At 43.8% G+C, this 24,039-nt stretch overlaps 3 protein-coding genes and 1 long non-coding RNA gene across 5 annotated transcripts in view; 1 reads left to right on the top strand and 3 right to left on the bottom strand.

The window, feature by feature from the left end:
- Nucleotides 1–3,851: 3,851 nt before the first annotated feature.
- LOC134227908 (glutaredoxin-related protein 5, mitochondrial) lies at nt 3,852–4,546 on the bottom strand. The gene is made up of 2 exons (XM_062709612.1): nt 4,188–4,546; nt 3,852–4,124 (listed from the first exon to the last, which is right to left on the bottom strand). Exons 1-2 carry the CDS (start codon nt 4,447–4,449, stop codon nt 3,946–3,948), a joined length of 441 nt encoding a protein of 146 aa, XP_062565596.1. The 5' UTR covers nt 4,450–4,546; the 3' UTR covers nt 3,852–3,945.
- Nucleotides 4,547–9,936: 5,390 nt separating this feature from the next.
- Nucleotides 9,937–23,325, top strand: LOC134226415 (serine/threonine-protein phosphatase 4 regulatory subunit 2). Its single transcript, XM_062707183.1, has 3 exons — nt 9,937–10,276; nt 10,341–10,529; nt 21,712–23,325. The coding sequence occupies exons 1-3, from the start codon at nt 10,060–10,062 to the stop codon at nt 23,097–23,099; spliced, it is 1,794 nt and encodes a 597-aa protein (XP_062563167.1). The 5' UTR covers nt 9,937–10,059; the 3' UTR covers nt 23,100–23,325.
- On the bottom strand, nt 15,232–16,551 carry LOC134223859 (uncharacterized). The gene is made up of 3 exons (XR_009982753.1): nt 16,324–16,551; nt 16,180–16,256; nt 15,232–16,122 (listed from the first exon to the last, which is right to left on the bottom strand). It is a non-coding gene; the product is annotated as an uncharacterized LOC134223859 (long non-coding RNA).
- Nucleotides 21,222–24,039, bottom strand: part of LOC134226414 (REST corepressor) — a 100,941-nt gene continuing 98,123 nt past the window's right edge. For both annotated transcript variants that reach the window (XM_062707177.1, XM_062707178.1), the window contains exons 10-11: nt 23,322–23,874; nt 21,222–21,668 (exon numbers count right to left, since the gene is read on the bottom strand). In XM_062707177.1, the coding sequence (XP_062563161.1) occupies nt 21,372–21,668; nt 23,322–23,874 (850 nt within the window). In that variant the 3' untranslated portion in view covers nt 21,222–21,371. The remainder of the gene's footprint in view (nt 21,669–23,321; nt 23,875–24,039) is intronic.

Raw genomic sequence — 24,039 nt, 5'->3', positions numbered from 1 at the left:
TTCATTCAGGGTCGTTAATTCACCAACTTACCGTTTCGTTCATGAACTGGTCAGTCCTTATGACTTGTACCTACCAGAGAGAGGAACACTGTTGAAGCGGAACACGTGTAGAATAGGGGTGCCAGTTTTCTTGACTGTGTGAAATGCAAAGGTTTTACACCGTGAAAAATTCTCAAAAGCCAAAAGAAAATCAATTTCTGAATATTAATCAGAAGACGAGGCTTGAAGACTCCTCTGTGAGTCCGAAGCTTACGAAAACAATAAAACATTGCAAACTGCCTTATTGCTCCAGGGATGTGCGTTTGTAAATGAATCGCTACAACCTGCTCAATTGGATTTCATAGTTTATGATTTATTTGCCCTCATTGGGCCCTAATTAGTCACACTTTTTAGATAGGGTACTTGCATGCTGGGCCTCTAGCCCTTGGATTCGTTGATCTTGGTGGCTGTGGCTCGACTACGATGAAGGAGCGCGACGGACGGTTCGCCGCAGGTGAAACTCAAGCGACTCGTTGATTGCAGGTTGTCGATGTAGGTTGTAGCAGATGATGGGGTTCGCCACCGGCGAGGCAGTGGCTCGAGAGGTTGCTATCGGTTCGCCACCGGCGTGGTAGGTGGCCGTGAGGCTGATGACAATTCGCAACCGGCGTGGCAGATGGCTGAGATTCTGATGACGGTTTGCCACCGGCGTGGCAGATCTCCGAGAGTCTGATGACGGTTCGCCACCGACGTGGCAGATGTCCGAGTGTCTGATGATGGTTCGCCACCGGCGTGGCAGATGTCCGAGTGTCTGATGACGGCTCGCCACCGGCGTGGCAGATGTCCGTGAGTCTGATTACGGTTCGCCACCGGCAAAACGGGTGGTCTAGAAGCTGGTCGTTGACTTCGGTCTTACAAAATGGCCGACGGTACTGGACAGGCACTGGTGATATGGCACTCCGAAATACCACCTTCCAATGGCGGATGCAAAATGGTGGTTTGCTTGGATGCCCCGGTGTTTGCACGTGACAGGTCCCCTTTTCTGTCGAATCTTTACAGATGACGAATCACTGGTGTTTCGTGCGCAGATCGGGACACTTTAGCGACTCGTGCAACTCCGGGAGGCACGCCTCAGCTCTGTGCGAAAGGATCAAAAGAAAAGGTCCTCTGATCGGACCTGCCAGGAGGCATTAGTACCCTATCGTGTGACTATTTTCCTTTTATAATAACTTTTTACTTGTATATCTAACAATTACCTTTTTCTTGAATGTATTTTCGTTCAGGCACTTATTTCACAGTATTCGCTTTTGAAACAATATTCGTACTAACGTACTATTTTTGGCTCTAGCACTTTTTTTTTATTTATCCGTACTATTAGACTAAGTAGGATTTTACACTGCAAAATTTACAAAAAAACACATCTTTAGATTAATAAGCACAATTTTACAAATAATTTCAACAAAACCTTTAAACTATAATTTTACACACGGCGCGCACTACTAATTCGTCTGATTATTTCGACAGAAAAGACATTTTCTCAGTTGCGGCTGAGCTTTTATAACATTTAAGAAGTGTAATTTTTGCATATCATCTTGTCTTGATATAATAGCGACCCCTAGTTGTCATATATTTTTTTGTTACAAGTGTTTGTTTTGGCAACACGTCCACCTCGCTACCAATAAATACCGATCAGAAGGACTGAATGGAATTGAACTGCGTGAGTGCTGCATCTGTCAAACCTTAAGTGAGTTTCTCAGAGCAGTCACTCACTGGTATGTTAAGTGTAGTATAGGGTAAATGCGTTGGATATAGGATTTGTGGTGGAGCCAGCAAATTATCATTTTGGAACCATCGGTTACAACCTGTCAAATCGTATGGATTTTCCTTCTTTGACATTTAGATCCCCTATCCTCGCCAGCAAAAGATGTTCCGGACAGCGACGACAGCGACAATCTTTATCTAGTAACTAAAATATCTTTTGGTGGGACGACGACGCTCAGCCTGCACTGCTTCTGTTGATAGTCGCCGTTATAAATTTTTGCAATAGCTTCACCCTAATATAATCGATATTGAACCACACGTAAATTAAATAGGGGAACAGACGGCTTTGGCAGGTTTTGTTCTATTATTGGCAGGGGGGTTTTTGTCGACCGAATTTTATGAAATTTGGCCACAATATTCTTTGATATGCAAAGAATGTTTGGGCCAAATTTGAGCATAATCAGTCATATGCCAATAATAGAACAAAACCTGCCAAAGCCGTCATTACCCCTAATTGCTAATCCGAGACCACACATAAAGTTTATTTGGATATATATTTTATTAGTAATTCCCGTGGAGAAAAGTTATGTGTGCGCTGATATACATCATAAGTTAAATCTATGGATTTTTGCCAATAAATATAATGTGTGGATTTTTAGTAGTGTACTAAGGACACACCTGTGGTATTTGTACTATACACCCAGGTTTTTTTTACACGGTTTGGTTTTGGTCGTTTAAGACCTTCAGCGTCAATGAAGCAATGAGTTAACCCCACGAAAAAATTCACAAAAAATCAAAGAAAATTTAGGGGGTATTAACAAAGCTGTGAAAGTTCAGGTTAACCGAGAAATGAATGAATTCCAACCGTGTAAAAAAAAACCTGGGTGTATGATACATGGCGACAAGAAAATAATTCCAAGGCGATCTTTAATGAAGACAATAATAGATGTGGCACTCATTTCAAGATTCTTGTATTTACCATTGTATACGAATACCACCAGTGTGCCATTAGTATTACATGGGTATAGGTGGCTGCGCGGATAAAACACGTGCTTCAGTCCCGGAGCGAACGTTTCGGTAACGAACAGCGCGATTAAAACGAACTGGAGTATTGCCCGAAATATTTACATTTACGTTTTACATTTACATTTATTACACGTTTCTGCTCCTGCTATCTCAGTTTCCGTCTGTAGCGTTCCACGTTCCGCGTGACCGCCCGCGCTGCGTCCTTCTCCAGAATCTGTCTGCACTCTTTTCCAAACCAATAGTTCTGTTGACTTCGTCCCCATACACACCCGACGTTGCACTCTGCTGCGTCGTTAATGGCTGCTTTAGAGCCGATGCCCACGTAGAGTTTTTTCAGCTGTGTGAACGTCGTGTCGTGTCCACACAAGGTATGTAGTCGTGCACGTAAATTTCTTGAAAATTCCGAAAATAAAAATCCGTCGTTAGAATTTCAAAATGTCACGTACAATTCTGGAGAACGTTATTGGTAGTTCCGGAAAATTCTTCGAGGAAATTCTATGGAAAAAATTTCCATAGAAATATGATAAAAAAAAATTCCGCGAGGATTCCAAAGAATTTCCTTTGGAGATTCAAAAAAAAAATCTATTGAAATCTTTTTTGCTGAAATCCACATAAGAGCATGTGGCTACACGACAAAACAGACGATATAAAGAATTTGAAGCAACTGAGAAAACTCGTTATCTGAATAGGCTATAAGGCTGAGAGAAGCTTTGCCTAAAACTGGTTTTAATGTGGCAATTTTGGTCTCTTTTGTTACGTGGTTACAAAAAGTTGCTTATTAAAATATTCAATTTTGTCCAACACTGCACATTTTGATAGAACGATCACACAACGCCTGTGAAAATCATCCGTTACTTCCACATTGACCACAGATCGGCGCTAAGGCTGGTGGTGACCGGGCTCGAGTCTCCTTTCGGTATAGGAAGTTTCACTTTGGTGTGATACCAACAAAAATATTTTTTTCGGAGAAACATTTGTAGCCTTTCCCCCGCTATTGAAACTTTTGTCCTTCTGACTCCAGCCAACTTGCAACACTTGCCTAGCACCAAAACAATTACCCCTTTATTTCAATAACTTGTAATGAATTTGATCAGAAGGTCTATTAAAGTTTATTGCATCAAAGGTAAAATAAAAGTTTCCATATTACATTTATTGTTTATTCATCTATAATCTAGTTTCCTATTTTTTCTCTTCTGCGCCGGCCGCATCCACCAGAGCACTAGTTATGCCTGCTTTCTTCAGCTCATCGACAAGTTCTCCATTTTGATGCATTTGTAGCATAATATCGCACCCGCCTACAAATTCTCCATTGATAAATATCTGTGGAATTGTTGGCCAATTGGAATAGTCTTTGATGGCTGAAAAAAAATACTTCGTGATATAAATTGCATGTTTAACCCAATACTTATCCATTTACTTACCCTGCCGTAAGGCTTCACTCTGTAGAACGTCATGGCTATCGTAGTTTACTGCATGCATTCGCAGGATCTGAACCACAGCATTGCTAAAACCACATCGGGGTGCGTCCGGATTTCCCTTCATGAACACTACGACCTTGTTGTTGTGCACGAGTTTGTCAACTTCCTTGGCATCCAAAGTGGCGGCACAGAGCGACCGCGTAAGAACGTAACTGGTGCGGGCATTCAAGACACTGGTTCCAATTTTTCTCAGGAAAAGACTCATTTTTCACTGGAAACTACGAATTATCTAACAGGCTGACCCAATGTTTTGAACTGTTTTGATCACCCGCAGCAGGCAGAACAACAACACGGCAAGCAGCTGCCGGCACAATAAGATGACAGTTCGGCATAAATTTTCAATAACACACAGTAAAAACAAATTTAGGTATTGTCTATCCGGAATAAATTTATACCGCTTTTTATACCGAAGTTGGATTTTTCTCCAGATACAGGCAACTTTCCCAACTTCGGAAGTAGGGGTTCATTCACAAATTACATAACGCAAAATTTGGCCATTTTCAACCCCCACCCACCCCCTCGTAAAGTTTTTTGTATGAAAGGGTTTTGAAAATTGTATGGGCCGTAACGCTCTGGCAGGTACCCTCCCACCCCCTAAAGCGTTATGTAATTTGTGAACGGCCCCTAGTGCGATGAATTCACCTAAAGATGCGCTAAGCAACGCATTAATTAGTTTGACAAATAAAACTTCGGAAGAAAGTTCGGTTCGGAAGTCCCAACTACCGAATTCTAACTTGGTGCTACGCCGACAATACCGCTTTTTATACCGAAGTTCGATTTTTCTCCAGATACAAGCAACTTTCCCCACCCCCCTGGCGTCCTATACTATCACAATGGGTTTGACTATAGACACTATAGGTTCCATAGACGAGCGCAGGAACGGTTGGCCCATTTCGATTAAGTGTGTTTTTCCACTTTTTCACAGTGTACCACGTGAATTTGACGTCACACGCTCCGTTGCTTGGATTGCAATCGTGACGTCATGCTCGTTTGGCTACACTAACTGACAGTTCGTTTGGCTACACTCGCCTTCGCCTCAGCTCGTCTATGGAACCTATAGTGTCTATAGGTTTGACCAGAGTGTATGTAATTAAGAGTGGCGACACTGTCAGAATTGGAACAAAATTCATCTGTCATTCCCATACAAAATCGCGTTCCAAACGAGCAGGAGACCTGTCAAATGCGGCACATGTCGCCACTCTTAATTACATACACTCTGGGTTTGACAATAGCCACCATGTCCACGGACGGTAGCTCATTACCGTCCGTTGTTATTGTACGAAAATAAACATCATGTGTTTTGTTTACTATTTGTTTTGGTTAAATTTGAAAATTGTTTTCGTAATAATTTGCAAGATTTACATCTTTGACCATGGGAACTATGTTATTTGATGATAAAATATAATAAACTTACGAATTGGAGTGAATCGATAGGTGAAATCAAACGCTATACGAAATCATATTTCGTAACTTGTTCTCCCACTCCGAATCAAACAAAAGATATTATTATTGTTTATACTGTGGTGAGCATCACAGTTGAAATGGTTCGGGGATGCAAATCGAACAACATTAATTAGTGAAATTGAAATGAAATAAATGGTGTGCAGAAAGATGTTTTATGATTATACTAGCGAAAGAAACCCAGCTTTGCCCGGGTGGTGAAAATGTCACAATGAACTATTTGCAGCACCGCACTCTAGATCAATTTCCGTGCGTTTGTTTTGTTTTCCTCAACAGCTGACCCAAAACAGTATTCTAATGATTTTTTACATTTCCTCGTTAAATTCACCAACTTTTTGTATATACAAACCTTGCGGTTCCCAAAACGAATCGATTAGGGAAAAAATCTTGCAAATCGGTCAACCCGTTCGCGAGTTAAATCGTCAGGAAGGAAATCTCAACTCATTTTTATTATATAGATTTATATTCCCATAATAGCTGGTATTATTTTGGAACAAATTGGAAATGTGTAGTCAACAATATTTCGGATAAAATCTAGTTGCTGGTAGACGCACGATTCGGGAGAAGTACTTTTCAAAATGTATGCTGGACATATTCATGAAGATGTTCGCTACGCTGAAAAGCATCTCTTGCCACGGGGTTGACTTTCCCAACTTCGGAAGTAGTGCGCTGGATTCGCCTAAAGCTGCGCTAAACAAACGCATCAATTAGTTTGACAAATAAAACTTCGGAAGAAAGTTCGGTTCGGAAGTCCCGACTTCCGAATTCTAAGTTGGTGCTACGCCGACAATATTTAAATATTCTGAATAAGCCATTTTATGAGACAGATTCGAACAGCTGATCGAAATTTTGAGTGGAGGGCTCGGTCTTTGTTTTGGTAAATTTGCATGTAAACCATCATCATTTCGTCATCATCATCATCATTTCATTTCATTTTCGCAAATGTTCCTTGTAAAATGTAAATATTAGTATTTGGTCTCCTGTCATTTGAGCTTTCTATAAAATGGCTTATTATTCAAACGTGACTGCGCTGCGGTCCGTTTACAAATTACGTAACGCAAATTTCGGCAGTTTAAGCAGGAACTAATAACCTGGTTCCCGCATAGGGTAAAATGCCCAATAGTGGACCCCCTAGTAGCGAAATTTTGCTCTTCCTGGCATAAGGAGTGGAAATTTTCAAAATATTAATTTTGCGTGATATCTAATACCAAGCTTTTTTTTTTTTTTTATAATCTTTATTAAAGAGGTTTTTAGCCCAAGGCTCTCAAATACCAAGCTCTGCATCTCCTCTTCACGATACATACATAAAACGCTCAAATACTCGACGTTATTCTTTAAAATTTACATTGTAAAGTCGGACTAAATTTGCCCTATAGTAGACCCCCTGGGGGTCCATAATAGGAAATTGGTTCCCTATAGTCGACACTTCATTTGATTTTCATGTTTCGTTTCGGGACGTTCTTCTTTCCTATTATGGACCCTCCAAAATATTCCTATAATGGACACTCTCGTGTTTATTTTTTATAGAAGTGTTAAAAATCATCTATTTTTACTTTCCATAGCATTTCCAATGCATGTAATCAAATCATAGAACTGTAACGTATAGGTTCTCCCGATGGAATTTCATAGCAAAATGTTTCCATTGTGCTGTAACAATGAAAAAATGTCAGGAGGGTCCACTATTGGTTGGGGGTCCACTATTGGGCACTTTACCCTACAAATTTACCGTTCTTCGTACAGTTACAAATATATCATGAACATAGTTAATATCGTTACCCATTAACATTAAGTTCTTCAAACAATACATATTTATGGTAAAACAATTATCTCAACCTTAATAACTGAAGTTTACGGTCTACGAACCATAATCAATATAGTACTGATACAATCTTTCCTCCAAAAATGTATGAAGAAAATCGTTTTCTCTTACGGTTAACATTCTTAACAACCCGTTGCTCATACAGTCCGGTCTACGAAAACCATAGTCACTATGGTCAAAACGTTATCAGACTACAGTACGGTTATGGTTAAGTACCATTATCATTATGGTTCAACCTGGAACGTATACCGTTCCAATAATGGTTCGGCTATCGTTTGGATTTATGCGGGTTATTAGTTCCTGGTTAGGTACCACACATGTTCCGGACAGCAGAACAAAGGGAACCGAAGCGACAATCTTTATCTGGTAACTAAAATATCTTTTGTTTGCATGCAAAGTTAGCTCCTAATGTGCCGCTGTAAGCATGCTCAACGTGGGTGATTTATTTAAATAAAAGTTGATATTAGGCTTTCTGTGAGCGTGTACGCACACGCACATTTCACTCACACCACAGACAAACAGACATAACACTCGTCAAATTTCCACCGTTCACTGATTTACTGGTCAATTCAAATAATTATTAGTTGGCCAATCGATCACTCGTAGCGCGCATCGGATTTGCTCGAGTTTGACGTTTGCTCACTATCGCCATCTGGTTCGTGATTTGCCAAATAACTGAAATCAACAGATGTCGTTTAGTGTTTGAACGACGATGAATTTGATGAGTAAATGTTCAATGTGTTATGTCTGTTTGTCTGTGCTCACACTTTTACTCAAGATGAATACACCACTAGGTGTTCCAATCTGCCAAATTCATGATTCAGCCATCTTGGATTTTAGTATGGGAGAGCCAGCCGGTTCGTTTATGTTTTGCACTAAAAATGAGTTTTTCAACCCCGCCTTCTTCTCTTCCATAAATTGGGCAGGTTGAAACACCTAGCTCTGTGTTCATCTTGCTTTTACTCACGCTACTAAAAATCCACACATATTTATTGGCAAAAATCCATAGATTTAACTTATGATGTATATCAGCGCACACATAACCATTCTCCATGCGAACTACTAATAAAATATATATCCAAATAAACTTTATGTGTGGTCTTGAATTAGCAATTATTTAATTTATGTGTGGTTCTATATCGATTATATTAGGGTGGAGCTATTGCAATAATGAATAATGGCGACACATGTATCTTATATACATATTTTTGGCAGGGCAGTTTGTTTGCAACCACGAGCAGTTGTCACGGCAAAATCAAATGGGATTGTTTGCAATCACGAACCGGATAAAAAGGTATTATAGGATGAACAGTGTAAACAATTGAATTACCATATGCTCTACGGCATACAATAGGATATATTGTATCTTGATAAATGCACATATTGTAACAAGGTGGATATAATACGTCAACATAGTTATCTAATGCAACAATACTTGCAATTGTTTTTGGAATATTTTAGTACATAAGTTTTAATCATTGATAACTTTTGAAAACTTTGTTCAAATTTCATATTAGCAATATAACAGTACTTACCCCATTGCGTCAAATATTACCTTATTTTTCTTTAAATTTCATTGTTGAATGGTGAAGCCGTCATAATTAAGAAATCCAATATCGTAATGTTTTACTATAAAAATACAATTCAATCTAATGTAATTTGAACGGATTTCTTTGGATATTTCAACAATATATTTACGATACATTCTATTGTTTTACAAAAAAAAGCGTATGAATTTTTTTTTTTTCAGACCTTACATTCTAATGCGAAAACTTAATTTACTATTAAATAAATGGTTTATAATAATACATTCTAATGTATTTCTATTATTTCACTGCCGTTATATGCATAACTGTCCCATATACATAGGAAATACCAGCATACATGGGACAAATATGCGTATGACGGCTGTTCATCTACAATATAATCTATGGTCAATTCATTGTTTTGAATAGTAATGTTACAATACATTGTATTGTTTTTCTATAATATTTTTTATCCGGGAAGCCACTAATTGATAAAGTTGAAAGAATCGATTATTGAGCAAAAAATGTTTGGCGAGAAATTTTGACATAATTTATTGTCGGCGTAGCACCAAGTTAGAATTCGGAAGTCGGGACTTCCGAACCGAACTTTCTTCCGAAGTTTTATTTGTCAAACTACTTGATGCGTTGTTTAGCGCATCTTTAGGCGAATCCAGCGCACTACTTCCGAAGTTGGGAAAGTTGCCTGTATCTGGAAGAAAATCCAACTTCGGTATAAAAAGCGGTATAAATTTATTCCGGATAGACAATAATTTATTTTTACTTCATTTTAGCTTGAAGGACTTAACCGTGTAGGTAATACTGTAATCTCCACAATTACAAGTGTAGAGTTTTGTCGGTACAATGGCTAATCCCTCGAAGCGTCGTTTTCCTCCAAACGTCAATTTAATGGCGGTGTGTGTCGATCGAGTTTGTAGCTTGTTTGGTTTTGTGCTCCCATTCGGCGTTTTCCTGTGAAATTTCTTGCCAGAACTGCGATTTCCCGTGCAAAATGTCCGCCATGGAAAATCGCGACGAAGTGCTGCAGCTACTTGAGCGGTTCACGCGTCTGAAACAGAAAGAAATCCCGCGAGAGCTGGAGGACTATCTGAGCTTTGTCGCCCGTACCGGCGACACGGTCTATCCATGGGCAGCGGTTAAATACTTCTTCCGGACCAAGTTGAGCCATGTCATCATGGATTTTCACGATAACACACCGAGTATTGCCGGTAAGTTGCGATGTTAGAAATCACCAGCCATGGATTGTGAATAACGCTTTTTTTTTGTTATTAGATTTGCCTCAGTGTCCCAACGTTGATCCGTTCTGTTACGATCGGATGAAGAGGACATTGTTGAGCCGAATGGAGTCGTTCAACTCTGCTCCGTTTACTATTCAGCGGATCTGTGAGCTGTTGAACGAACCGCGAAAACATTACACACGTATTGATAAATTCATGAGAGCCGTCGAAAAGAATATTCTGGGTAAGTTCGTTTCGTTCATTATTCTTGAGCTACGAAAATTCAAGTTACAGAGACTTGCTGATAAAACTGTCGGATTCCAAACAAATTTGTATTTTATTATTTCTGTATCAGCTAATACTAAGAACGGTTAGCAAAGATTTGACATGTTCTAGTCTAGGGAATAATCAAAACAGTAATGAATCTTTTAATATTTTAATCTAGTGAATTTTGGGCTTGATTGGATGTATCTTCACTTCAACAGGTAATCTATTGTATATTAAAGCTGATTTACAGTTTGGAAAACGTGTCCGCGGGATTTGTTACGGGATTCTGCTCCGGGTTATGTCAGGTAAAATTTTCCGCTGATAAATCTCCACTGTCAAAACATTTTCAGTGATTGGGTTTACAGTTCAGAATTTTGCTTCGGGTATTGAGAATCTGCGTATCTGCGCCCGTTTACACTTCTGGGTTTTGGTTCGGATTTCGGAAAAATAGCGAGAGAAAGGGAGAGAGCGAGAAAGAAAAAATGAGTGTGAGTGAGTGTAAGTGAGTGAGGGTAACTTAGTGGGAGAGTGAGTGAGTCAAAGTGAGGGTAAGAGTTAGTGAGTGAATGAGTGAGTGAGTGAAAGTGAGTGAGAGAGTGAGAATTAGTTAGTAAGTGAAAATGAGTGTGTATGAGATTGAGTGAGTGAGTGAAAATGAGTATGTGTGTGAGATTGAGTGAGTTAGCGAAAGTGTGTGAGTGATAGAGTGAATAAGAGGGAGTGAGTAAGAATTAGTGAGTGAGTGAGTGAGAATGAGTATGTGAGATTGAGAGAGTGAGTGATTGAACGCGTGAGTGAGAATAAGTGCGTGTGAGATTGAGTGAGTGAGGGAGAGAGAGTGAATGAGTGAAAGCGAGTGAGAGAGAGATAACTACTACTAATTTCTCACTTTTCAATGCTCAACTATCACTTCTTAATTCTAATTTTACACTTTCTCACAACTCATTTCTCACTTCTCATTAGTCATTTTTCACTTTTATTTTCTCACTCCGCGAAACTCAATTCTAACTTTTCACTTCTCATTTTTTACTTCTCGCGTCTCATTTGTCACTTTTCACTTCTAATTTTACACATCTTATTTCTTATTCTCACTGTTCACTTCTCACTACTCATTGCCCACTTCTCATGGCTCGTTCCCTCTTCACACTTCTCACATTTCTCATTTTTCACTACCCACTTCACTAAGTTCTTTCGATAATTAATTTCCGTCGGAGATTACTCATTTCCCGTGCAGAATAAGTTCAAATGGAATTGTTTCCAGGGCGATTTGTATCTCCACACATGAGATTTTGAACCGTACACTTTTCCCGCGATTGAGTTTACACTTTGGGAAATTATTTTTTCATGAAGACTTCTCCTATCACGGGAAACGCAAATCCCACTCCCATTTAAATAACATGGGAGACCAAATCCCGGGACACGTTTTTTGAACTGAAAATCAGCAAACACGTCCTTTGACTTATAACAATTATAAGCAGTTGCTGGTTTCAAAGTTTCGGCTGTTAGCATTCAATCACTTGCTTTTAAACTGAAAAAGCATCTAAAAGTTAATTTTCGTACTTTTTTTTTTGAAAAAATAGTTGGTAAGAGAAGAAGCAATGTTTGCTACTATACTCAACCAATTGACCTTTCCTGTCAACATTTTTTATTCGCTTAATCGAATCATTATTTGATTTAAGGTCAACTTTCCCAAAGAACCCATATTTTTTGACGCCTCTAAGTATTTTTAAAATTTAAAACAAAAAACCCAGATTTTTCCACCTATGGTGCCTTTCTCGTTTCTTTCGAGTGAGTAAATTATACGCACTTTTGTTATGAAAACAATGTATTTTGGCCATAACTTCTGTTCCTATAGTCCGATCAGGCTAATTTTCAATAGTAAAAGATTCTGCGTCGAATGCACCTTGTTGCGAGAAAATTGGTTAAGGGTAAGTGCCTAAAAAATGAGCGAGACTTTTTGCGCACATACATACATACACACATAAACATACACACAGGCATCACCTTGGGGCAGCAGGGACTTTGTCCAAGAGCTTGACGACCCCTCCCCATGGCCACTGCGAGTTAGACCGGGACCATCGTCCCTAACCCCTAATCCCAAGGCGTCAAGCGACCCGTGCCTAGGGGATGCATGGCCAGGGGGGTGAAATAATAAGCTAGGGCTTTAACGGAGCCTGTGGGGTACCTGGGCACCCTCCACAGTAATTGTCCCTTACCGCGTTATGCTGGGCTCTGGCGTGGTGGACCTCTTTTCCCGAGCAACTCGTGGGACCAAAATGGAAAACCAAGGCAATACTTCAACTAGTGGTAGTAGTGTAGGCGACAACCCCTTCGCAAGAGGTGGGTTGTTCAGGTCTCCGCCTAGGAGGCCAGAGGCAATAGTCGGCAGCTCAGTGCGCAGCGCCAGCGTGGGTCACTCAACCTTCCTCTCGGCTATAAAAACGCCGGAAGGGGTTATTGACGGCCCATGGCTTGTGAAGGCGATGAACCGCAAACGCGATGGGCTTTCGGCCTTCGAGGTGGCGACGGAACAGCTGGACGCCATCATCGACTTTGCGTCATCGAAGCATAATATCAGCAAGGACCTCAAGAGGAGCTTGCAGAAACTTCGAAAGTCGATGCTGGACGCCAAGCTGGAGAGGGCGGTCGGGACGGCCAAGTGTAAACCCGTGAAATCGGTGGAGTCGAGGTCTACCCAGACTGAGGCCCAAGGATTCGCGGACTCAGGCAAGGTCGAGTCGACCGAAGGCGTGCCAGCTAAGACAGTGGTGCCAAAGTCTACCCGGACTGAGGCTCAAGTATTTGCGGGTACGTCGGGGTGACTACTCCAACGGAGCAGACACAAAAACAGGAGACAGTCTCCAGGGATGAGCTCCCTGGAGCCGCTCCAAAACGCGGAGGGTTACTACCCCGAACAAGGGTAGTGGGGCTGGGAAGCTGAACCCCGGTCAGGTACCTCCAAAACCGGGGGAGGAAGGACCTGGAAAGGTCCGTCCACTCAGGCAAGACGGTGGTAAGGGGTTACGGCAGGCTGAAAGTTCTCAGCCGCACCAGACCAGGGAAATAGAGGGGAATGACGCCTCCTGGACCCTGGTCAAGAACAAGAGGAAACCGAAGACGTCAAGGGCCGAAAAGAAGGCCCAGGCGAACGAGGGTAGCAAGAAGTCTAGGGTAGGCGCCAATCGCTCCAGGGGCGATGCCCTAGTCATCACGGCGGACGAGGCTAAGTACTCGGATGTTTTGAAGGCGATGAGGAGTGACGTCAAGCTCGGTGAACTCGGCGCCAACGTACGTCGAATAAGACGTACCCGGATGGCCGAGATGATACTCGAGCTGAAGCGGGGCGTCTCGCAAAAAGGCGCCGCCTACAAGAAGTTGGCGGAGGAGGTCCTAGGCGAGACGGTCAAGGTGAGGGCACTCACGACGGAGGTGAATCTAAGGGTTAAAGACCTGGACGAGATCACTGAAGTCGAAGAGCTCGTCACGGCACTGCGGCGACAGTGTGAAGTGGAGACGCCCACCGCAGCCGTTCGGCTACGGAAAGGTCCGGCAGGGACGCAGGTAGCATTGGTTCGGCTATCTGCAGCGGACGCCTCAAGGTAGTCAAGTTAGGGAGCGTCAAGGTGGGATGGTCGGTATGCCCTGTGCGCATATACGAGCAACCCGAAGTTTGCTTCAAGTGCCTGGAACCGGGGCACAAGCAATGGGACTGCAAAGGCCCTGACAGAAGCAATCTCTGCCGACGCTGCGGATTGGAGGGACATAAGGCACAATGCTGCACGAACCCTCCCAATTGTTTGATTTGTTCCAGCAAAGCTGTGAACAGCAAGCACCCCATGGGGGCTCGATGTGCCCGGCGTTTAAGCGTGCTGCAAAATCAAAGTGCAGGTAAAGCAGCTGGCTTGCTCGGCTTCGCCCGAGTGTTTGGTGTGCGCAGGTTTAGAGGAAACGGCGGAACACGTGTTGTTCGTGTGCTCACGTTTTCGCGCAATGCGTGACCACATGCTTGCCACATGTGGTCTGGACACTACCCGGACAACCTAGTTCGGAGGATGTATAAAGACGAAGTTGGCTGGAACGCCGTTTTATCGGCTATCGCCCAAATCGTCTCGGAGCTACACAGAAGGTGGCGCGTGGACTCAAGGATGGCTAGTTCAGGCGCAAATAAGAGGTGGTCCAAGGGATCGGAGTCGGCTTCATGGGTCATACCGGTGGTCATGCTCTGTGGTCGAACTCGATCCTTTTATCGAACAAGTGGCCGCGCGAAGAACAACATGGTATCGTCGCTTTCGCGGCGTCGGTCAACCAGGCGGGTTCCGAGCCCGAGGACGGAAAGGGGTCCTCGTCAAGGCTGGGGCAGGCGTAGGCCTCGCGTCGGCAAGTCCCTCTGTGTGCTGGCGAATAGGCCCTATCGCAGAAAGGTCAATTTGGGGTGCACGCGGCATCATCATTCTTGATACCAGTCGTGCAGAGGGAAGCAGGCGCGAAGTCGACCCTGCCCACCTTCCGAGGACATAGGGCGTGGTAAGGCCACCTGGAAAGCCGGCAATGCGCTGGCACGATACCATGGTGTTCTTCTAAAAAGCGAGTCACGATGTTCGATGCTGCAAGGACACGCAGCTAACCTCGAGGGTGCGTCATGCACTGGCCCCCCTTTGAAGCATTACTTTCTGGTTGTACCGAAGGGACGATGGGCTTGGCGGCAATGGAAACGGTTTAGCTGGTCGGGGATGCAGCCCTGCCTCCCTCATTGGAGGTGGCCCCTAACCCAGCACTTCCTGGTCAACCCAGGATGTCTGTTGAGCAGATTCCCCCTCCATTGTTTAGGAAGAAGAAAAAAAAAACACAGGCATCACCTACCTGGATGCCTGGATTCCTGGTTGGCTACAGCGTCGATACACCTATGCCTGGCGTATCGTAGAGCTCCATAATCGTCGGTCTTGGGCGATGTTCCTACAGTTTCCCCGAACGTTCAGGGTCCCCAGGTTCGATTCCACCCCGTACCCCGTTGCAGAATGCTACACCTGAGGCTAATATAATTAACAATTTATTTGTGACGTCACATTCAAGGGTACTTGCGCTTGGTTTGGTGTTTTCTGTTGAAGATGTGGCCGATCAAGCGTTATCTGGCCGGCTTGGCGTTCGTCGTGGTTCGGTTGTTGATTACCTGGTGAAACGAGTGCTTGCTTGGGAATATGACTTGAAGATGGCGGCCTACGTTCGGCAAACGGCAATCCCGCGTGCTCAAAAGCAATGGCGGCACGGATTTGGACCGAAAGTCTCCGGCGTCCAAATCGTCGGGATCTATACGGCCGGCGCACGAACACTAGTCTTTCCTCTCCGGAAGCCTCCACCACTCCACTGACGAGAACTTTGAAAAAAGGTACAAAAGAAAAAGGTTTCTTTGGCATGGACCTGGACACAACGGATTAGCACCCTGCGACGTCACTTCCTAACCTCTAAACTTTCTGATCTGTTCACAGCACATGATATTCACCTTTTTCTCGGTGACTTTTAATTTGTTTGTTACTGTCGTTTTTCTGTTCTTGTGTTGTTTTACAGGATTTAAACTATAATTTAAGTAGTACATTAATTTAGGCTAAGTTTTACATGTTGACACTACTAACCGTACTAATAGCTTTTAATCTACACAAAACCGTACTACTTTACCATTACAACAACTATTTTTAACGACTAACAGATCCTATTATAAGAAAAGAAACAACACAAAATTAAAAGAAACTTCACCAACAATTATTTATACAATTAACCTTCTATTATTTACACACGCGCGCACTACTACTTCTTTCAAGGATCACTGGTTTTACAAAAGAGAAAGATTCTACGCCTTCCGCCTCTTTTATAGTCCCTTTTTACATAAATTATGTTCTATGCTTTTAAGTTTGCCCATCCTGTTGCATTGAGCACCCTCTATAGGCAAGCTCAAATGGAACAGGGCTGTGCGTATTTTGCCCGAACTCAAACTGCTCGAACGTCTATCGCATCTGGTCACACTTGGTATGACGTGAAAGTGGAACACGCACTCACTCGTGAGATAAATCTTCGACCAGTGAGTGTGACAGTTCCGAGGTGTAACCTTTGGAAAGGTCATGATGGGAGAGATTGGTGACGGAAATTCACTTGTGGTGGAGCCAACAAGTTCATATTGGAACCGAACGGTTACAAGCTTTATTGTTTTTCAGCTCGTTTAGAGCCTTCTTTACCTCGTCCAGCGTTGGTGGTTCCGCAGCTTGATCGACGCCGACGATGTCCATCCTGCTCCTTAATACACCTGCATTTTCACCGTTCAACAAATCTTCGAAGTGCTCCTTCCACCTGGTTGCCACCATAGTCTTGTCTGTCAGCAAATTCCCCTCTCGGTCATTGCACATAGCGGGCACTGGCGCAGTCTTATGCCGCGCGCCATTGACAGTTGCGTAAAACCTCCGCATATTGTTTCTATCCATGTTCTGCTGCGCTTCAGCTATCACACTCTCTTCGTGTTGCCTTTTTTCTGCAAGGGGACGAGCAACTAGCATTCGAGTCCTAGCAACATTTTTCTCGTCCGTCTCTCGCTGGCACTACTCATCAAACCAACCATTTCGTTGGCATCGCTGTGCAGTGCCTAACATTTCCTGCGCTGTTGTAGTCACAGGATATTTTCTCACAATCTGTTGACGTCACTATCCGCTCGTCCAGTTTCTGTTCAGCAACTTCTTCAACTGACAAGCGTTGTATATTAAAACGCATCGTTCTGTTGTTTCGTGAATTCGTGACGCTGGAAAGTCGCGTCCGAATTTTTGCAACTACAAGGTAGTGATCCGAGTCAATGTTCGGGCCTCTGAAGGACCTTATATCTATGGCGTCCGAGAAATGTCGTCCGTTGATCAGCACGTGGTCTATCTGTGAGCAAATGTCTCCACTCGGATGTTGCCAGATGTGTTTGCGGTTATTCTTACGTGCGACTGCTGATTACCATCCCTATCTAGCAGCAGCAGAGGTTTCAAGTCGCAGACCATTATCGTTGGTAGCGGAATGAAGGCTTTCCGTACCAATGACAGGTCGAAATAAACTTTCTCTTCAAATCTGCGTATCTCCGTTGACCTCATCCTTCACGTCATCACTGCCGTAATCTAGAAAAGTGACGTAACAGCCATTTTACAACATGCATATTTTTCATTTTTCTGTTAAAGAGCTCGATGAGTAGTACTCGTTAACACCATTTTTGGAAAATGGCGTATACGTCACTTTTTCAGATTACGGCAGATCAGGCTTATCGTTCGTTGGGGCATTGATGCTGATCAGTTTATAGTTGAAGAATTTGCATTTCACTCTCAACACGAAAATGCGGTCGCTTACCGGCTTCCACCTTCATCTGCTTCCCGATCACCATGGGGGCGGTTCCTTCATCAGTGCTGCCACCTGGAAATATTTCGAGATGAAGTTGAATCATGGAAATTTGTCATGGCATGATATAGAGAATGAGGATTGAAATGGCTCTAGATCGTAATAAAATTTTTTTAGTCAAACAATTTTTAGTTTGTGGGGTTAGAAATTCAAAAATCTTAAGCATTCATTCATTTCATTTATTTAGTTAACATCTAAACAGATAACACTGAATCAACAATTTGACGCCACAATACACGGTTCGAGCCTGCATCTCTCCATCCTGCGCCTGCATCTCTCCTCGAATGCGCCCCACGCTCGCCAAATCGGTTTGCACCTGGTCTGCCCACCTTGCTCGCTGTGCTCCACACCGTCTCGTACTTGCCGGATCGGAAGCGAACACCATCTTTGCAGGGTTGTTGTCCGGCATTCTTGCAACTTGTCCTGCCCATCGTACCCTTTCGGCTTTAGCTACCTTCTGGATACTGGGTTCGCCGTAGAGCTGGGCGAGCTCGTGGTTCATTCTTCGCCGCCACACACCGTCTACTTGCACACCGCCAAATATGGTCCTAAGCACCCGTCTTTCAAATACTTCGAATGCTTGCAAGTCTTCCTCGAGCATTGTCCATGTTTCATGTCCGTAGAGGACAACCGGTCTTATCAGCGTCTTGTACATGACACATTTGGTGCGGTGGCGAATCTTTTTTGACCGCAGTTTCTTCTGGAGCCCGTAGTAGGCCCGACTTCCACAGATGATGCGCCTTCGTATTTCACGACTAACATTATTATCAGCCGTTAGCAAGGATCCAAGGTAGACGAATTCCTCGACCACCTCGAAGGTATCCCCGTCTATCGTAACACTGCTTCCCAGGCGGGCCCTGTCGCGCTCGGTTCCGCCCACAAGCATGTACTTTGTCTTCGATGCATTCATCACCAGTCCAACTTTTGTTGCTTCACGTTTCAGGCGGGTGTACAGTTCTGCCACCTTTGCAAATGTTGGCTTCTATCGTCCAATGAATTATTAACGTAGTCATCTCCTCCGCTGCCTTGATTTTCTCTGCCTGTACTTTCAGCGCCATTCAAATGTTCCTCGTAATGCTGCTTCCACCTTTCGATCACCACATGTTCGTCCGTCAAGATGCTCCCATCCTTATCCCGGCACATTTCGGCTCGCGGCACGAAGCCTTTGCGGGATGCGTTGAGCTTCTGATAAAACTTGCGTGTTTCTTGAGAACGGCACATCTGTTCCATCTCCTCGCACTCCGCTTCTTCCAAGCGGCGTTTCTTCTCCTGAAAAACGCGGGTCTACTGTCTCCGCTTCCGTCTATAACGTCCGTCCGTCTCCTCCAGAATCTGTCTGCATTCTTCGTCGAATCAATCGTTTCGTCGACTTCGTGCCACATACCCGACGTTGTTCTCCGCTGCGTCGTTAATGACTGCTTTGACTGTATTCCAGCAGTCCTCAAGAGGGGCCCCATCGAGCTAACCCTCTTCCGGCAACTCTGCCTCGAGATGCTGCGCGTATGCAATGGCGACATCAGGTTGCTTCAGTCGCTCTAGGCCGTACCGCTGCGGTCGTCGGCTCCGAACATTATTGATGACGGATAGTTTTGGGCGCAGTTTAACCATCACCAGATAGTGGTCAGAGTCGATGTTAGCGCCACGATATGTCCTGACGTCGATAATGTCGGAGAAGTGCCGTCCATCAATCAGAACGTGGTCGATTTGTGATTCTGTCTGCAGTGGTGATCTCCAGGTGTACCGATACGGGAGGCTGTATTGGAAGTAGGTGCTGCGAATGGCCATATTCTTGGAGGCGGCGAATTCAATTAGTCGTAGGCCGTTTCCGTTCGTCAGCCGGTGAGCGCTGAACTTTCTAATAGTCGGTCTAAACTCCTCCTCTTGGCCAACCTGAGCATTCAAATCTCCTATGATGATTTTGACGTCGTGGCTTGGACAGCTGTCGTACTTACGTTCCAGCTGCGCGTAGAATGTGTCCTTATCATCATCAATGCATCCGAAGTGTGGGCTATGGACGTTGCTTATGTTGAAGTTGAAGAACCGGCCTTTGATCCTCAACCTGCACATTCTCTCGTTGATCGGCCACCACCCGATCACGCGCATTTGCAGCTCGTGTGTGTTGCCGCAGCTCTGGTAGATGGTATGATTGCCTCTAAACGTTCGCACCATTGATGCCTTCCAAACAAACCTCCGCTACGATGCCGAATCCATAGTCCTTGAGCACATCGGCGAGTCCCACGAAACGAGTTTCCAGTCGCTAGTCCCTTTTCGTCGCAGTAGTCTTCGCCGATGGTTCCGGTCCACTTGTTGATTGTTCATTGCGTGAGTTTTTTTTGGCTGGCTTGCCTGGCTGGCTGGCTGGCCTGACACCAAACCCCCTAAATTTCCGGAGGACCATAGTGCACAGTTTCACTTATTTAATCTGGGATCCTCCGCCCGGAATTCACGTTATCCAGTTCTGGGCCACCGTATTTGCTGGATTGCTGACACACTCACGCCGCATGCAGAATAGGAACACATTTTTAGTCCCATATATATTTAAAATGCAAATTAAAAATAGTTCCGGTGCTCCAAAAATTCCGAAAAATTGGAGTTTGGCTCAGTTTTCATGTAAATTTAGAATTTGTAAAAACATTCATACCCCTGAACAACCCATTTCTAGTTGGAACTGCAATTAATACACCCGATTCTTTTTTTACACGGGGAATGCGTGCCGTGTGTCAAAATCAGTGTAAAAAAATCCGTTTTATTTCGAGTAACCGTGTAAAAAATCTGTGTGAAAATAATCCGTGTAAAAAAAGATTCGGTTGTATATGAAGATTTAAAAACGATAAATGTGCTCAACCGTTGCATATTAGACCAAGGTTTGAGCCATAGACTCTGGTAATTTAAAAGTCTAATTAAATATATGATGTAATAAAATTAAAAAAAAAAAAGATCATTGTTAAGTCGAAAACAGGAAGTTTCGTGTTCGGTATTTTGTTTCTCCAATCCTGCTTTTCAACCAAATATCCTCCATTTTCTCCCCAACCCGGATGACCTGTCCTCCTTTGGAAACATTTTATATGATCACTCTACTCGCAGTTATTAACTTGAGAAACCGTACTTCTTAGAGAACTGTTCCTGAGAAGATTGCCAAGAAGGTTTACAATATGAAACAATGTTTCAAAGCCAGCCTGCATCTCAAAACTAAATACCTACCTAAATGTATTCATAGTGGAGTTGTGAGGCAATTGAATTTTCTTAAAACCAAAGGGACAAATTTTTATCCAAAAATATATATATATTTGCTTCTATGATTGATCATAATATTTACCACAATTGATCTTCAAACACGAAACATAATTACAAAATTACACTTTAAACACCAAGCACACTACATTGAAATAAAAGCCTATACAACATGAATTCACTACAAAGCGTCATCCAGCTGTTCACCCAACAGATGCAATTGATGCCGAAGCACCTTTCCTCCGGCATTCCGAGGAATTTCCTTGACAAACAATACTCCTCCCGATAATTGTTTATATTTGACCACACGATCCTTCACGTGGTCTATAATCTTCTTGTCAGTGAGCGTCTGTCCTTGCTTTAGAATTACGTAAGCCCTCGGAAGTTCTCCTGCCATTTCGTCCGGGATTCCGGCGACGGCTACGTCGGAGACCTCTGGCAGTTCTAGGATTAGATTTTCCAGTTCCGTTGGTGACACCTGTAAGGAATAACATTTGATTTAAATTTTCTTTTATTCACAGTGGTCAGCACTCAGGAACCGGGACGAAGAAGATCAGACAGCGAAAATGGCGATTCGCTGGATTCTATTGTCAACGGCGATTTGGAAGTTAATGTGGACATCGAAATGGACAACGAGGCGTTTGGAATCGAATCAAACGAGATGGCAGCTCATGCCGGCGTTGCGACCGTCGGACCCCCAGTGAATATAACAACTCCGGCCCACGCAGAAGAAGTACCTCCGACGATGGAACCAACGGAAGAACAAGATACGGAGAAACAAGTGTCCGATGATGAGCCCAAATTGGCACCTATCGATAACGATATCAACAATTTAAAATCGGAAGAAACAGCACCAGCAGAAGTGAACGGGAGTGGTGAAGACGACTCTGGGACAACAGACGATGCTACAGTTCCTATTGAAAAGCATCTCTATTCAACCGAAGTACAGCCTAATTCCGACGATACTACTCCTCTTGATGCCCCTGCTGAAGAACCTTCACCCGCTGTAGTCGATTCTGTTGCAGATGACGAAGAAAGGAAGCTTGACGAACCTTTACCAACAGAACAGCTTGCTACTGAAAATGAACCAATTCAGGAATCTCTCGATACCGACAAACCTCCATCGTCGGCTGAAGTTCTCCAAACAGGAACTGAAATCGATTCAGCTGATGACGAAGAGCCGAAAGCTAAGATGGCCAAACTTTCACAAGAAGAACTACCAGATACCGATATTGTGCCTCCGCAACCACTACCAGAGGAATCAGCTACGGAGGATACGACAATTGAACCTATCAGTACGGCAGTGGTTGGGGCTACAACCGAAGAGCTCTCAGAATCTGATGTGGTGTCAGTTTTCCCTTCAATAGAATCGTTCCAATCCGGTGAACCTGAATCCGCCAGCGAAAGCAGCATCGTCTCCTCGGATGATCCTTCCGCTTCGAGTGCAGTTTCCGTTTTTAGCACTGTGTCGGCGGATACTAATTCAGCAAATTCGCTCGCAACTGTGGAGGATAATACAACACCCGTATTGGATAATTCCTTAGAAAAGGACCAAACGATTGACGAATCACAGCCCGCTATTGAGGCAATCGAACCCAAATCAACTGAACCCTCCGAAGCACCTGAAGTTGATGAACAAGTTGTCAAAAGCATTGACCTCGAAGTTCATTCATTGCCGGTGGAAGCACCGGATCAACCTCCTTCCGCTCAAGTGATCTCCGATGAAATGGAAACCATTCCTTCTGCCATAGTGTCGGAAAACGTCATGGCCACCGACGAGGAGGAACAGCCACCTTCGGAGGTCGTCGACACTACTGTCCCGATGGCGGCCGATGCTTCCGAAACGGTTAAACCTGACGAAAATGCGATGGATATTGACGAATCCAGCGTGGAGCCCATGGATCAGTAAGCGATGGCCTCAGTGTTCATTTATAAACTCCCAAAACCCTAGACTACAAAAACCGAAAACTTTTTAAGGCAACTGCTGAAGCAGCTGCGATAGCAGAAAGAGAGAGATACAAATTCTTGACCACAAACCTGCGCTGTAAGTATTCTAAAATACAGGACACAAACTTAACGTGTAACATGAGTTAAAGTTGTAATAAATGATTACAAATAAGTAGCTACTAACCTGATTTCCTTTGACCTTGATCAGTTCCTTCGTGCGATCTACAATGAAGAAATATCCGTCCGCGTCGTAGTACGCAACGTCCCCGGTATGTAGCCATCCGTCTGAATCGACCGTCTCTTTCGTGGCCTTTTCGTTGTTCAGATAGCCCTTCATAACCTGCGGGCCTCGGATGTACAGCTCTCCCGACTGATGGGGACCCAGGTTGCTACCATCCGTAAGCGACACAATCTTGGCTTGCGTGTTTGGATACAATTGGCCACACGTGCCGACCTTGGACAAATCGTACTTGACCGGAGTGCAGAGAGTGACCGGAGAGCTCTCGGTCATTCCGTATCCCTGGGTGATGTCCACGTCTTTGCCGCATTTTTGCTTGAACTTGTCCTGTAGCTGGAGAGGCGCGGCCGCTGCACCAACCAGGATGGCATTCACACTCGACAGATGTTCCTGGGTCACCTTCGGATGGGTGGCCAGGAATAGCATCAGCGAGGGAACGACAAAAAGAAAAGTTGGCTTGAATTCCACCAAACACTGGATGTAGTCTTCGGGAATAAACCTGCAAAGGAAAAATCGAAGAGAATGGGAGTTTTAAATGGTTGGAGATGTTTATTGTGTAGATCAGAGTTACACCTACATTCCAGATGTGCTGTTGCGCGGTAGTTGTGTTGTGAATATTTGAAAAATTTATTCGGGACCCTGGAGGTTCTCATATTTTCCGCAT

Source organism: Armigeres subalbatus, chromosome 3 (assembly GCF_024139115.2).
Source record: "Armigeres subalbatus isolate Guangzhou_Male chromosome 3, GZ_Asu_2, whole genome shotgun sequence".
NCBI classification, from domain to species: Eukaryota; Metazoa; Arthropoda; class Insecta; order Diptera; family Culicidae; genus Armigeres; species Armigeres subalbatus.
The sequence above is the reverse complement of the archived record's forward strand: the minus strand, read 5'-3'. Positions and strand labels throughout refer to the sequence as shown.